Below are 16,980 nucleotides of genomic sequence, written 5' to 3'. Positions count from 1 at the left end.
TACAGTATTTTCAATAACGATATTTAGATTTGTGCGGTTATTTTATTCTGTAGTTACTAAATGTCTTGATTTGCCGCTGGTAATGGAACATGCTTCCCACAGGAATGTACGAGTTGTGTTCCATTGTAATATAGTTTCCTCATTTTGCCACTTTTCACCTGGTTTCCCACGCTGCAGCTGAGAGAGCTGAAATTTAGCCAGTGGCAGAATAATGGAAAGATTCCTTGTAAAATGGGAGCACTGTATCATGGATGAACAAAGAAATTTATAAATTGGTTGACCACCCTAATAATGATGTTTTTCAAGTAATAAAAATTGAAAATATTGTTTTTGTGCATTTTCCATTTTGTATTGCTCTGTTCGTATTACATACTTGTTCTCGTTTTGCATGTCAGCTTAGCACCGATGATAGTTTTATTAGAATTATGACTACTAATTTAGTTTTATAGTTTGAAGGGTTTATTCATTAGTTGTATGCCACCTCAACTGCTTGGAACAGGAGAAATTCAGTATGTTAATATGTCCAACTCTCATCTTATTCAACAGTGGTTCTCTGCTAAATATTTTCAATCAGCTCAGACATTATTCAAAATTCGAAAAAATAATACAAATACATTTGTTTTCTATCAGCTTTATTTCAAACTTTTCATAGACCCTACATTGACAAGTGTTTGCTGATGGCATGATGCTACCAAATTGCAATATCCTTTTCTCACCTCTCAAATTGCCATCCCTAATTTGTTTTAAATTAGTTTTTTGTATAATTACAGCTGCTTTCTGTAATGCTGCATTTATCTGGCTCTTGTTTTAGGCGTATCTGGTGGATTTCTACATTTGCAATCCCATTGACCCACCAGAAGAGCCTCCAAACCATATAGGCTTCAGTTATATCTTGCCTAGTATTTTGAAAAGCAGTGAGGGGCAGGCCATTGTTCCTATTACAAGCAACAAGCATCGTCCTATTGGTCAACTTACAGGTATTAACCTTGTTCATGTTATGACTCCACAGATTTAGACTGAATTATAAGGGGTTTCCTATAATTTTAATCATCTTGTTTACATATTATTGTGGTAATTATCTGACTAGAGTATTGTTTTTATGGTTTTTGGAGTGCTTTCACTTGGTTGGTCATTTAGGGCATACAATTTCAATTGTCTCTTCATTGGGAATGTTGTTGCTTTGAGAATGAGGGAAAGAATTTCAGTTTATTTTTTCATATTGTTTTGAGTGTGTTAAAACTTTTTAGGGCTGATGTAAAGAATTTCAATGCTTGTGTTGATGCCTGTGTATTTCTTTCCTGGGCATATTCTGTGTTTTGAGTACTCCAATGTGTTCTGTGTACCTTGTTTTGAAATTATGATCAGTTTTTCCTTTGTAGAATGTGGGACATTTGTTGCATTTGAATAATTATGGAAACACCAGAGAGAGAGAGAGAGAGAGAGAGAGAGAGTGAGTGAGTGTAGTCTCCTGTGGGAATCATTAAACACTAAAAAAAAAGGTGTGAAATGTTGTCGTACTCGTGATTTGCATTGTAGTGGGTGAGAAGGTGGAAGGCAATAACTTTGGTCAGCTGGGAGGGGAGAGGAGGTGTTATGTGCTTATTATATTTATTTGGATGTGAATGCATGATAGGTGAAATAAAACTTGTAAAATGTAGTAATGACTTGTAATGGGCAAACATGGTATTGGTAATTGCAATGTCATTGGTCTGCTACTTCTTGGCCTGTGTGCAGAACATGAGCTGTTCATCACTAACACTCGGTTTCACCTACCTAACCGTTAAAAGACCACATAGATGCACCCACAGTCTAAGCACTGGCACATCCTAGACTACGTCATCACCCGACAGTGTGACAAGAAAGTTGTTCTCATCACTAAGACTGCGAGGCGTATTGATGATTGTTGGACAGATCACAAACTTCTGATCTGTCGACTCACAATATCCTTCCATTGGAAACAACTGTGCATCACCCAAGAAAGCCCCGACGCAAGTTTACCACTTTCAAACTCTCAGATAAATCCACATCGTCAGACTTCCAAAATGCGATCGTGAACCGATTGGCAAGCAATCTAATAAGTACAAATATCGTGGACAAGAATGATGAACACTCCAAAGGGCTGTCATTGAGTCATCTGAGGAAATCATCAGCTATGAGAAAAGAAAGAGGCAAGACTGGTTTGAGGACAACAATGAGCCTTATCAGTGCCAAACAGGAAGCCCACCTATCCCTTCTTCAAGATCCATCATCCAGTATGAAGAAAGCTGTGTTCCAAGATCTGAAACAGAAGTGTCAGGCTCAAATAAGAGAAATGAAGAACAACTGGTGGCAGGAGATGGTTCTAGAACTCCAAAGACTATTTGATGCCAGAGACCTGCAGAACTTCTACGCGGTAATAAGAGATCTACGGTCCATCTCGCTCTTCACTTGGAACTCTGAAAACAGTTGATGTTGCTAACACCCTGACCGATGGTAGAGACATCCTGGAGCGTTGGACGGAACAGTTCTCCACGCTTTTAAACCAAAGCTCCGCTGCTGCCGATGACTTTCTACGGGATGTGCCACAACTTCCCCCTCAACCATGGATGGCGATGCCATCAACTTATCAGGAATTCTGTATGGCACTTAATAGGCTGAAACCTAGGAAAGCACTTGGACCAGACAACATCCCTCTGGAACTAATTCAAGGTGGAGGCTTACCCCTAAAAATGAGGCTCTTTACCCTCATCCTCTCAATTTTGGAAACCCAAAACGTGCCCAGCGATCTCAAAAATGCCAATATAATCACCGTTTTCAAGAAAGGTGACCGTAGTATATTTGACAACTATCGTGACATTTCTCTGTTGTCCATTGTAGGTAAACTTCTCTCAAGGATCCTGCTTAGCCACCTGCAAGTCACCTCCAAGAGGACTCTACCAGCCTCTTCAACTTGGCCAGACTTCACTCACGAAGACATACCAGTGTTACTTGAGTCACTGGAATGAAGTATGCTGATGATACCGCATCACTGGCTCTTACACCTGAGAACTGCAACAGTCAGTCAACAGTTTCAAGGATGCATATGACCTTTTTGGCCTCACCATCAGCGCCCAAAAGCCAAGGTACTTCCTCAGCCTGCACCAGGAACTAACATCCCAGAATTTAACATTACCTTCTCAAACACCAAACTAGAACGAGCAGACCACTTCACTTACCTTGGGAGTATCTTGTTAAAGAGCTTACTTCAGAACAGGATGTGGAAAACAGGCTCGTGCTACCCATGTGGCCTTTGGCCGACTATCACACAGTCTTCAGGAATAAAAACCTTACAATTCGTACATAACTAATGGTGTACCAGGCTGTAGTCATCTCTATATTTCTCTTTGGCTGTGAAATGTGGACCTTATACCGCCGTGATATCAAAAAGCTGGATCGGTTTCACCAGAAAAGAAACTACGCTCCATCATGAACATCAAGAGGGAAAACTACGTCTCTAATGTTCAAGTTCTCGAGAAAGCCTGTGTTAAGAGTGTAGAAGCATTGGTCATTGGCCATCACCTCAGAGGGGTAGGACATGTGCACCGTATGAATGACACCAAACTACTGCGCCAGATCCTCTATGGTGAACTTGGCTCCGGTTCAAGACCACAGGATGCCCCCTGAGACATTTCAAAGACCAACTGAAATAAACCTTATAGATGGCAGAAATAAACCCACAAACCTGGGAAACACTTGCCAAGGACCGTTTACTTTGGCGGCAAGTGTATGTGCCTCATTTCAACACTTCGAACAAGAACGCCGCAGACATGAAGATACTAAGATACAGGAACGCAAACTTCGCCAAACCCAGCCAAGATCTCCCCCGTCCCTCAGCTGCGCGATGTGTGGATGTATGTTCTACGCAAGAATCGGCCTGTACAGCCAGTGGAAATTTAAACACAAACTGCTGTGAATTGAAGTGAGCTATTAGCCAGGAAATCTGTAAACTCGGAAACGAGTAACTGCCGCCGACGACGACTTAGGCAGTGTTCCCGCTACTTGTGACATTTTAGTAAGGTGATTGTTTATCACTAGACGTCACATTTGTATGCAAATGCATATTGTATTTGCCGATATATAGACCTTGAAAACTGAGAAGGAAGTGTGTTTTAAGGTGAAATTGGATGAATTATTAAGTTTAATAGTGCATATATATGCAGATATTTCTAATTTTGTATTTATTGTGCATGTTTTCAACTTGTATTATGCATATTTAAAACTTGTTTTACAAGTAGTCTTCAACAAAATGTAAAGAAATTAATGGCGTGAACTCTTTGGGCCAAAGAAACAGTTCAAAAGGTACTGGCACCTATCGAGACACATTTCCAAATCATACCAGAATCGATTGAGAAGCTAGAAATGCGTGGATTTGGATTGCATCTTGGTGATTTGCTGGACATCACGGAGAACGTGAAGTGTGAAATGGAAGGTATCCCAGGGAACCTCGGACTCCATCTGCAAACAAAATATTGTGATGTCCTTAAACAAAATCCGGGCTACGACATCATGATAGCTATGAACAAATATTTGGCTGGTACCAAAGAGAATGTGCTGGTACTGATAATGTGGATCTACCAGAATAACACCTACACTCGCTCCCGAATTCAAGTACTGTCCTGTTACATCTGTAGATGTAGAGGGATCATTCTCTGCATTGAGGCTAGTTTTAACTGACAGACACCACAGATTTAAACTAGAAATCTTGGAGAATACTGTTGTAGTGTACTGCAAAGCACATTAGGGACAAGAGAAGTAGGGTGTGCAGTGTAAAATAAAAGAGGGGTGTGTATTTAAGCGCGTTTCTTCCTGTTTGTGTTTATTACACAGTTTTCTTAAAACCTTACTAATTGATTTATCATGTGGATTAACACATTGTGTCTTATCTAGAAGAAGTGTGCATATTGTTTTATCAGTGAACACTGATAGATTGATATGTCTCAAACTATGCACGGATTGTTTATACTAGTGGAACATCTGCAGCTGTAAGTAGTGTGATTTTTTGTTTTTCATTCAGTTGTTGATTCATGATCATGTTTTTATGTATTGGTGTAGGTGAATCACATGTGTCTAGTAAAGGAAGGTTATGTTTGCATTTCATACAAGTGTTTAATAGCATGAAAATAAGTGCATACTTACACATATTTCACCCCTTTTTGTAGCATAATTACATGCTTATATTGGTAATTTTTACAGCATATAAATCTGATGTCCATTTATCACTAAATATAATTTCCGCATTTTAATTCAGAATCATTATTGTGCATTTTCTTGCTAATGCACATCAAGACACACAAAATATAACCAAATAGCACTCCTCCCCTCTCTTTTGAACAAATGTATTGCCTACCACCTTCCCCTCACCCAGCTCACCCCCCTCCCTCCCTCCCTCTTCCCCACTCACACAGCAGACCTTGACCCAAGCAAAGAAACTAGCTTCAGTCCAAACATAGTCACTGGAGGTAACGGACGAGGTTGTCTCTGATCTCTGGTGACCAATTACACATGGGTCTTACCATAGGAAAAGTATGCCTCCTTCATCGAAGATGCTTTGTTCGATACCCCTGCATACAAGCTGTAACTCTCCAGATCACTTTTCACCGAAGAAGACTTCTATGAAGTATTGCCATGTCCATCTGTTCCCACCCGTCCGTAGAGGCTTACCATAAGTCTTCCACAGTACGAAGATACCTGTTTTCCAGTGCCCTTTTCAGAAGTCCCAATGCACGAAAGTCCACGAGAGAAGCATCAGGTGATTTCACTGTAAGGGCACTGAAGGGTATAGCAAGTATTCCTGTTTCTTGTTCCATTCTCTCTAAGAATACGAGGGTCGAACAGGACGTATGACTTGATGCCTTACACTTTGTCTGTGTAAATTTGTGTAGAAATAAGAAATAAATTGTCATCAGTAAAATTTCAAGCCCATACTAACCAAAATCTAACCTAACAGTACTACAGCCTTGGTGAGCCTTGGCCTACCAAGCGACTGTTGTTTAGCACAAAGGCTTGTAGATTACAAGGTGCTATATGGTCAAAACGACTAACCTCTCAGTTGTTATTCTCAGGTTCCTAGACTGGGTGCACAATCTCACTGGCAGATTGCTCCTCATAGGCTGAGTGGACCTCAAACCAGTCCTCAGATCCTGGTAAAAATCCCTGACCTGACTGGGAATCGAACCCGGAGTCTCCAGGTAAGAGGTAGACTCACTACCACTAAACAGGAGACCAGCAACCCTTGCTAACTCGATACCTTACTTTCCACATGGTATGTATAGTACGTCTAAACTTGCGGCCATGATGTGGACACAGACTCGTTCAAATTTATTTTGCCTTCAAATCACATCCGCCAGACTTGGGGGTTGAGAAGTTCATTATATTCGTTAAATAGGTTACTTTAAAAAACAGTATCTTGTTTTCATGTTTTTTTTATCATAAAGATTATGTTTTTCGTCAAAATAAAGCCATATACTGTTTTTTTTTTTTTGCTTGGCAAAAGTGATGCTCAGCACAAAGAACTAATTCTGTTTTTCCTTTTGATGTCCTCACCATTTCTAGCAATATGGTCCCCTTGATTTTCTTTCTTGTTTCATTTCTATAAGTTGTAACTTATGCATTATCCTTCTTAAAGTGTACATTGAACAGAGTCTTAAGGCCGGTCTCCACTGATTAACATTTAACGACAACATGTTAAATGTTAAAAGTGTTAAATGTTAACTGGTGACACCATCAACATGTTAATGTTAAATGTTGAATACTGTTTCATTTAACATTGTGTCCACACTTAATAAACATGTTAAACTTCACTTTCTTTGTTTATATATAGGTGGTTCATCATATCAATTTGCGGTAATACATTTAGGTGGTGTCTAGTATTTTCAAACAAGGATAATGGACTCATATGAAGAGGACTCGGCCTTTGTTATTGCCACTGTTGCTTCTTGTTATGATTTAGAAATGCAGTTTTATTAGACACATTTCCTCCCCTCATCCTGCTCATTGCTTCAAAAGCAAACCTCTTTGAAGGACCGGTATAAACTTTGTCCGCTCCCACACCCCGACTTCCGACTTTTCTGATTTTTTTGCAATACTCGACTGTAGTGGAAGCAGAGGGACGCAATTTTTTTTTATGCACTCGCGGGAATAATTATAGATAATTTAGAGTTCCTGGAAACTGTCGGCTTTCTTCGCTTTATCTCTTTGACCAGACATCCCAAAAACAAGGCCTTTTTGTTATGTCATTAATTAAGTCCAAAGTAATCTTGCTCCACTCCATTTCTGACTATAAATTTTAGTATACCGTAGTGCAGAGAGAACGACACGCGTGCGCGTACCGGTACTGTATTTGTAGCTTATAACAAAGAGAATGACTGTTGTGGAGTGTTGTAACTATAATCCTACTTCATGAGAAGCACATCGTTTGCGTCGTTTGGCTATCTGTTGGCATGGAAACGGCAAGGAAGTTGCCGAAGCTGTGCCAGCATCTCACGAACAACTAATTGACTTGACATGTTTTGCACTTGGAGCGGAAAACACGCCAACATGTTAAAAGTGTTAACCTCAACATTCTGAGTTAACATGCAAAGTCAATTGGAAGACACGATCACAATATACGTCAATTGTAACATGTTAAATTTAACATGTTGGTGTTAAATGTTAATCAGTGGAGACCAGCCTTTAGACTGATAAGTAGTGTTCTTAGAACATACGAGGGTCGAGTCATAAGTTATGGCAACTATTTTTTTTCTTGCAAACAGGAGACGACACGAAAAATCTGATATAAGCATTTGGAAATATAGGGCATGTACTTATGCATAGAGCCTGAAGATAAATTCTGACTTCAGGAGATTCTCATAGGAAAGTGACAGAACACAGGCCATTGGTGAACATTGTTTTATTATGGTATAGACAGCAAATACACAAGACTACCTTCAAAGGACAGGTATCCACTGGTTACAGACCTTCAAAATAATCACCCTCATCTTTGTCCATGGACTATGACTGTTCTATAGGGCATGGCGTGCACACGTAATGCTTCCTGCAGCTCTGCCTGGCATTGGCATGCATTTCTGGCACGGAGAACTGCTATTTTAATATACGATTGTTGTTCCTGCTTGTTGACTTTCATTTTGTGACGCTCTCACTCACACACTGAACGGGGGGGGGGGGCATGCTTAGACCCACACTGTTGTTTACATACACCATCTGGTGGCATCATAAGCAAGTACATACCGTAAGTTTCCAAATGCATACCTTAGATTTTCCGTGTTTTCTCCGGTTTGCGAGAAAAAAAATAGTTCCATGACTTGTGACTCGACCCAAATATTTACACACACTTACTTTTTTATTGTTTACATGAAGAAAATCAGAGAAAAAGTTATTTAACCTTGAAACATTAACCTAGCATTTTCTTACTAAAGTACTCACAGAATATAGCAGTTTGTAGTGATTTTTGCTATTATCATAAACGGCTGAGACTTTGCATAACTTAATTGAAGATATTTATGTATACACAAAATTTAGTTAATAGATCATCCACTAGAAAATACGCATTGCATTAATTTTCCTGAGTCGGTGAAGTTACTAGTACTGTACTGTTATATAGTTCTCTTCTTCCACATTCTGTTTCGTTTTGCATTTCAGTGGAATATTTGGTTGTTCAACCTATTAAGGATTACAACTGTAACATGAGCGTATCATATGCAAGAATGTGGAAGCAGTCATGGCAAGGTTTGGATGTTGGCCATAGAGGACTTGGAGATTCCTTCAAACAAGTTCAGTCGTGAGTATTCTGTATTATTTGAACTTTCGGGGGATTCATAAAAGTAATATTACCTTGCTTCTGACAAAATAACAAAAGTGTAAATAGTCAGTGAATCAGGAGAACTAACACAAGTTGTGATTTCTCATGCAAACTACATTTTTTGTATTTTTATGGTTTGTTTTATGTGTTAACAATATAGAACTAGCTGCAGATGTGAGACTTTGCTACAGGGTAGATCTCATATACACTGGCCCAACTCCAAGGAGGAGTTGCGCTAGATAAACAAAATTCGGTATGCATGTTTGCACATCTGAAAGATTGTGTCTATTCAAATTTGCGCTGCCAATGACCTTAGGTGTTAGGCCCCTTTAAACAACAAGCATCAAATTTGCATGCTAGTCAATAAAGAATTGTGCTAGTAGCGCTACTATGACCTTGCAAAGCAAATTTGTTTTAAATGTGCACTGTACAATTCGTAAGCGTGTCATCATCCAGTGTTGATGTTGTGAGTCAAACATGCCTTTAAGGAGACGAAGATGGTAGTATCAGCAGCTTACTGACTTTCAACGAGGCAGTGTAATAGGGTTATGGGAAGGTGGATGTTCTTTCTGCAATATAGCAGAAAGACGTTGCAGGTATGCATCCACAGTTCATCGTTGTTGGCAACAATGGTTACGGGAAGGCATTCTCTCAAGAAGACAGGGGTCCGACCGCACGTGGACCACTACAGAGAGGGAATACCTCCGTATTTGCTGCATGACTGTGGTGGATCATACTGCGTTTTTAACAGCATTAGAGCTTCAGTTGGGACGAGAGCGACACAGTGAACTGTATCATAGGATATACAGTGGAACCTCGATTCTCCTTTTTTGGAGGGACCACCGTAAAAAAACGTACAACACGGGAAAACGGAAAATCCGGGAATGAATGAACCATGAACAATTTGGCTAAACATCACAAAAAAGAAATATGTATACTTAAAATCTTACAAACACCCCTAAACCAAACCAAACTACAGCCCCAACGGGCCTTCCGCCTACCAAGCGACCGCTGCTTGGTCCGAACGACTACAGATTACGAGGTGACGCATGGTCAGTGTGACGAATCCTCTCGGCCGTTATTCCTAGCTGTCTAGACCGGGGTCGCCATCTCACCATTAAATAATGCCTCAATGAAAGGTAATCGTAGAATAAGTGAACCTGGAACCAGCCCTCATATCCAGGTAAAAATGTCTGACCTGGCCGGGAATCGAACCTGGGTTCTCCAGGTGAGAGGCAGGCAAGTTCGATCGCGGGACCGGCTTCAAACATTAGTTACTGGTACGCGGCTTAAAAGTCTCGCAACTTTACATTCAGTTTTACCGGGGAAACTTCGTCGGTTTCCTCTGAAAACTTCTTTCAGATCAGCAACTTTGATCGGTCAAACTGTTCGAAAAACCTAATAACATCAAGCCAAACAATCGACCACAAGTATTTTTTAATTCTCGAATCTAATAAAATAAAGCACATTGGATACAAAAGCGCCCAACATGATGGCGAAATCTCTTTTTCTTTAAATCTTCCATTGTAATTTGGTCACCGGTACCTAGGTACTGTTCGTAGTCAGTTTGTGGAAATCTTGTACCGCGCAAATTAGGCCTACGGCCTATATCAACTTTTAAAGGTTATGTTGAACTCGAGAATATTGTTTCGAATGTAAGTATCGATTCTCAAATTTTCGAATGCATTATATTCAATTATGTCCGTCACTAATCACGATTACATTGGAAAGAGAAAAAAATCATCAAAACTTCTGAATTTACGGTTATTCGCGACCTTGAGCTCAGCTGGAAAACGTGCTCGCTGTCCAAGTCGGCACGAGTGCGAAATGATGCAAAGGTTTTTGCATGTAACGTGAGCAAAAATAAAACGACTGCGGTTTTAACATTTTAACACAATAATGTGAAATTCCTAGTCTTACATTAGGACCAAAACAGTAAAAGGCAATCCCAAAACCTCCCATGGCTTTATGTATGTAAGCTGCAACATCTGTTCAAGTCTCGATAACGTAATCGTATATATTAATATTAAGATACTCAATTTGTGTTACTGTACTTAAGAAGGAGCAGTTTAGATTCCTACCTGAATGCTCAGTGACTATACAGTGCCCTGAGGGAAGTGCCAAAAACCTGTTCGGCGATACACTCGGGGGGGGGGGGGAAAGTAGACATCTAACCCTGGACATAATGTACACGCTTTGCAAGTACGAACATTTGATGAAACTCGTTCTGTCTTCAAGCAGAGCTGTCGAAATGCGTTATGTCTCCTTCCAGTTGTTGTGGACACACTCTGCTTTATGATTTCGATTCTCTAAACAATACCACCCGAATGCAATGCTAAGATGGTCCCTTATGCAAGTTCACCACCGATCACTTTTCCTCTTCCTCCAATTACCGCAATGACTGGACGTTAACACCAAGATCCGCAAGTATGCCGTAGCCGTTCTTTCGCGAGATACAGTTTCTTGAAAAACGCGTGATCGAGGATTTAGCGTTGATGGGACTGAAATTCGTGAATGGTTGATGCGGGAAATCGTTTCTTCGAGGAACGGATGATGGGGGATTTTTACAACGTGGTTTAATTAGGATACTCGCGGGACCACGTAATTTAAACGGATAATACGAGAAAACGTAGTTTCGGGGAACGTATAATCTCGGTTCTACTGTAACAATTATTAAATTAATGCCGTATGGTCCACCTCTTTCAATACTATATTATGCAATATTATTACATTACTAAACTACGGACTAGTTTTGGCCTTGGCTGGCCATCTTCAGCCTTAATATAATACATCTAATAACTAAACAAATGTAAAAACACACAATTAACTTTAAAATCTGGGATGAACTAAGTGTAAAATCTGAAAAATAAAATAGGCTCTAAATTCTTAGCATCTGGAGTATGCTTATCATCCAGACTCTTTCTTGTATTAATATTAATAGAATTGTTAAATCCATCACTGAAATCATTAGAAACTGAGTCTAACCATCGTCATCTTGGTCTACCTCTACTTCTCTTACCCGCCATAACAGAGTCCATTATTCTCCTAGGTAAAATATCCTCCTCCATTCGCCTCGCATGACCCCAACACCGAAGCTGGTTTATGCGTACAGCTTAATTAGAGTTCATTCGTAAATTACCCTTTATATCCTCATTCCGAGTACCCTCCTGCCATTGTTCACACCTGTTTGTACCAGCAATCATTCTTGCTACTTTCATGTCTGTTACTTCTAACTTATGAATAAGATATCCCGAGTCCACCCAGCTTTCGCTCCTGTAAAGCAGAGTTGGTCTGAAAACAGACCGATGTAAACATAGTTTCGTCCGGAGCGGACTTCGTTCTTACAGAATACTGTTGATCGCAACTTCGAGCTCTCTGCATTAGCTTTAAGACACCTTGATTCAATCTCACTATATTACCATCCTGGGAGAACACAACACCTAAATACTTGAAATTATCGACCTGTTCTAGCTTTGTATCACCAATCTGATATTCAATTCTGTTGAATTTCTTACCTACTGACATCAGTTTAGTCTTCGAGAGACTAATTTTCACACCAAACTCCTTGCACCTATTTTCTAGTTCCAAGATATTAGACTGCAGGCTTTCGGCACAATCTGCCATTAAGACCAAGTCGTCAGCATAGGCCAGACTGCTTACTACATTTCCACCTAACAGAATCCCTCCCTGCCATTTTATACCTTTCAGCAGATGATCCATATAAACTACGAAAAGCAAAGGCGAAAGATTACAGCCTTGTCTAATCCCTGTAAAGTACCCTGAACCAAGAACTCATTCTACCATCAATTCTCACTGAAGCCCAATTGTCAACATAAATGCCTTTGATTGATTTTAATAATCTACATTTAATTCCATAGTCCCCCAGTACGCCGAACATCGTTTCCCATGCTACCCTGTCATATGCTTTCTCTAGATCTACGAAACATAAACACAACTACTTATTCCACTTGTAGCATTTTTCAATTACCTGGCGCATACTGAAAATCTGATCCTGACAGCCTCTCTATGGTCTGAAACCACACTGGTTTTCATCAAACTTCCTCTCAACCACTGATCGCACCCTCCCTTTCAAGATGCCAGTGAATACTTTGCCTGGTATACTAATCGATTGAGGTACCTTGATAGTTGTTGCAAATCCTTCCTGTTCCCTTGCTAATAGATAGGTACAATCACTGCTTTTGTCCAGTCTGAAGGTACATTACCAACACCATATGCTAATCTTACTACTCTATGAAGCCATTTCATCCCTGCCTTCCCACTATACTTCACCATTTCAGGTAAAATTTCATCTATACCTGCTGCTTTATGACAATGGAGTTTATTTACCATCCTTTCCACTTCCTCAAGCGTAATTTCACCAACATAATTTTCCTCCTTCCCATAATAATAATAATAATAATAATAATAATAATAATAATAATAATAATAATTTCGTGTGGCTATTTTTAGCCGAGTGCAGCCCTTGTAAGGCAGACCCTCCGATGAGGGTGGGCGGCATCTGCCATGTGTAGGTAACTGCATGTTATTGTGGTAGAGGATAGTGTTATGTGTGGTGTGTGAGTTGCAGGGATGTTGGGGACAGCACAAACACCCAGCCCCCGGGCCAGTGGAATTAACCAATTAAGGTTAAAATCCCCGACCCGGCCGGGAATCGAACCCGGGACCCTCTGAACCGAAGGCCAGTACGCTGACCATTCGGCCAACGAGTCTCCTCCCCATGAACTTTGCTGTTTGCACCACCACCAGGATGATTTCCTTTTACATTGAGAAGATGTTCAAAATATTCCCTCCACCTCTCCAGTGATTCCCTGGGATCTATTATGAGTTCTCCTGAATTTCTCACAACACTGTTCATTTCCTTTTTCCCTCTCTTCCTAAGATTCTTTATTACTGTCCAGAAAGGTTTCCCTGCTGCTTGACCTAGCCTTTCCAGGTTATTACCAAAATCTTCCCACGACTTCTTTTTGGATTCAACAACTATTTGTTTCGCTTTGTTTCTTTCATCTACGTACAAATCCCTGTCTGCCTCGGCCCTTGTTTGGAGCCATTTCTGATGAGCCTCCTCAAGCTGCTCTCACTTCATCATTCCACCAAGATGTTTGCCTTTTCCCATCTTTACACACAGTCGTTCGTAGGCATTCCCTTGCTGTTTCTACTACAGCATCCCTGTATGCCACCCATTCTCTTTCTATATCATGAGCCTGCTTACTGTTCACTGTTCGAAATTTCTCACTAATCATATCCATGTATTTCTGTCTAATTTCCTCTTCCTGGAGATTTTCTACCCTTATTCGTTTGCAGACAGATTTCACTTTCTCTATTCTAGGCCTAGAGATACTTAGTTCACTACAGATCAGATAGTGGTCTGTATCATCGAAAAATCCCCAGAAAATTCGTACATTCCTAACAGATTTCCTGAATTCGAAGTCAGTTAAGATATGGTCTGTTATAGATCTGGTACCCCTAGCCTCCCATGTGTAGCGGTGAATAGTCTTATGCTTGAAGAATGTATTCGTAACTGCTAAACCCATACTACCGAGCTCGATAGCTGCAGTCGCTTAAGTGCGGCCAGTATCCAGTATTCGGGAGATAGTAGGTTCGAACCCCACTGTCGGCAGCTCTGAAAATGGTTGTCTCCGTGGTTTCCCATTTTCACACCAGGCAAATGCTGGGGCTGTGCCTTAATTAAGGCCACGGCTGCTTCCTTCCCACTCCTAGTCCTTCCTGTCCCACCGTCGCCATAAGACCTATCTGTGTCGGTGCGACGTAAAGCAACTAGCAAAAAAAAAAAAAAAAAAAAAAGAAAAAAAAAAATACTATCACAGAAGTCCAGCAAACACATCCCATTCCCATTAGCTTCCATATCTTCCCCACATTTACCAATCACCCGTTTGTATCCTTCAGTTCTATTCCCAACTCTCGCATTGAAATCATCCGTTAGCACTATCCTATCCTTGCTGTTGACCCTGACCACCATGTCACTCAATGCTTCATAAAACTTGTCAACTTCATCCTCATCTGCACCCTCACATGGTGAATACACGGAGACAATTCTAGGCCTAATTCCTCCAACTGACAAATCTACCCACGTCATTCGCTCATTTACGTGCCTAACAGAAACTATGTTGTGTGCAGTGGTATTCCTGATGAAGAGCCCTACCCCAGACCCTGCCCTTCCCTTTCTAACACCTGTCAAGTACACTTTATAAACTCTTTATCTCTTCCTCGTTATCTCCTCTTACTCAAATATCACTTACACCTAGCATATCCAGATGCATCCTCTTTGCTGACTCAGCCAGTTCTGCTTTCTTTCTTCCATAAGCCCCATTAATATTGATAGCTCCCCATCGAATTCCATTTCGTTCGCCAAGTTGTTTCCAAGGAGTCCCTCGCCTGTCAAATGGGAGTGGGACTCCGTTACTCCTTTAAATGTTCTGAGGTCAGTAAATTCATGAAGCAGGATGCTACCCTACTTGCACATAGTGCAAGTGAGGATCTCTCCTCTAACGGGTTATGGACCACCGGTGAATTGTATAGTCCTAGCCGCCTGAGCACAAGGAAAAATATGTCCGAGATGCCCACTCCCATTCCATAGCAACTGGTATCCCGACTCTCAGGACCACTTACTAGGCCACTCAGCTGTTGCCCTTGGTTCATGAACTAGGACGTGACTACAGTAACCCACGCCATACATCGACCAACATAAATAAAATGAAATGTTCCCGTAGTGCTTGTTAAGAACATGCTGAAATGCTGTTGGACATTGGCAGGATGGCACATGAAGATATGTTTAAAACTAACACATTCTTAATTTGTGCCTGGTATACATTTGCAATTCATTGCAGTGTCCATGAAGTTAACCTGAATAAATGATAGATAAAATTAGATAAATGATAAAATTAGATAAAATTAATGAATAGAAGGAGAGAGTGTTAGTGAAATGGCATAGGTTATATGAGACTTACCTTTCATTGCAGCATGTGGTGCGTGGTGTATTGTTGTGTGCCTCATACTAACAGTTGTGAGATTCAAAGGAAAAGGAAGGACTGGAGTAAGGAGAAAGAGGTGGGGCAAGGGGAGAAGTCAGAGAAAAGAGAGGGTGATGGAGGGGAAGCAGGGGGATTAAGGTGGGGCTGAAGGATGTGGGAAAAGAGATGGCTGGCTGCTGAGGAAAGGTGCTGTAAATATTATAAAAAACTAAATTATGATTTGTTGGTTTGATGTTTCTAAAAATGGGTATTAGGTCAAATAGGATATTTGGCTTTTCTAAAATGTCATTGAGATTTTGATTCGGGTTAAAATATTGATATATATTGTGACCGTTCATGGATGTGGGTGGTTCGAAATGACATGATTTTCTTCAATTGAACCTCGGCTAGGATCAACGGTTCGCAAGAAATTCCCCTCACGGGCATGGCCATTCGTCGAGTACCGGTCAGATCTCTTCCAGCATCAGCTCAAACACAGAGTAATTTCCACGCCCTACCTAACTGTGTAAAGGCTCTTCAATTGTAATTTTAAAATGAAAAGATCGCAATAAAATTTTGGAAGGATCATCATCATCATCATCGGTTTTCCCTTCCAGCGAGCCGGGTAGGGTGTTTGAAAACGAGCGTCTTCCAAAGTTGCCTTTTCAAAAACATTTCGTTGTCCAAGACAGATTCCCAATTCCATCCTCTTCTCTCTACGTCTTCCCTCAGTTGTTCCATTCATCTTCTTCTTGGTCTTCCAGCTGGTCTTCTACCGGTTATTATCTTTTCCAAATAAGCACATGGTAACCTTGTGCTATTCATTCGTTTAACATGCCCAAACCATTTAAGTCTAGATGACCTAAGTCTTTCCTCCATCGATTCATTTAGACCTACGTTAGATTGGATCTCATCATTTTTCACGTGATCAAGTCGGGTCTTTTGGAGGGCAGTTCTAAGAAATTTCATTTCACAGGCTTGAATCCTACTACAATCCTTTGATATTAGTGTGCAGTTTTCCAGAGAATATGTAAGGATGGGAATAAAATATGACTTGTACAGGGTCATTTTTGTTTTTTTGTGGGACTTTCTCATCCCATAGTAGGTGTCTAACGATACTGTAAAAGTTAGAGCTTTTGGTTACTCTGTTTGTTATTTCTATCTCAGCTCTGTTAT

General features: G+C 40.5%; 1 protein-coding gene across 2 annotated transcripts in view; it reads left to right on the top strand.

Moving 5' to 3' along the window:
* The window catches only part of LOC136871803 (glycerophosphocholine phosphodiesterase GPCPD1), a 432,261-nt gene that overhangs the window by 285,761 nt on the left and 129,520 nt on the right, over nt 1–16,980 (top strand). For both annotated transcript variants that reach the window (XM_067145405.2, XM_067145404.2), the window contains exons 7-8: nt 812–977; nt 8,656–8,794. In XM_067145405.2, coding sequence (XP_067001506.2) covers nt 812–977; nt 8,656–8,794 — 305 coding nt within the window. The remainder of the gene's footprint in view (nt 1–811; nt 978–8,655; nt 8,795–16,980) is intronic.

The sequence above is a fragment of the Anabrus simplex genome, chromosome 4, assembly GCF_040414725.1.
Source record: "Anabrus simplex isolate iqAnaSimp1 chromosome 4, ASM4041472v1, whole genome shotgun sequence".
Lineage (NCBI taxonomy): Eukaryota > Metazoa > Arthropoda > Insecta > Orthoptera > Tettigoniidae > Anabrus > Anabrus simplex.
Note: the sequence above shows the minus strand (reverse complement) of the source record. Positions and strands in the feature narration are given on the sequence as shown.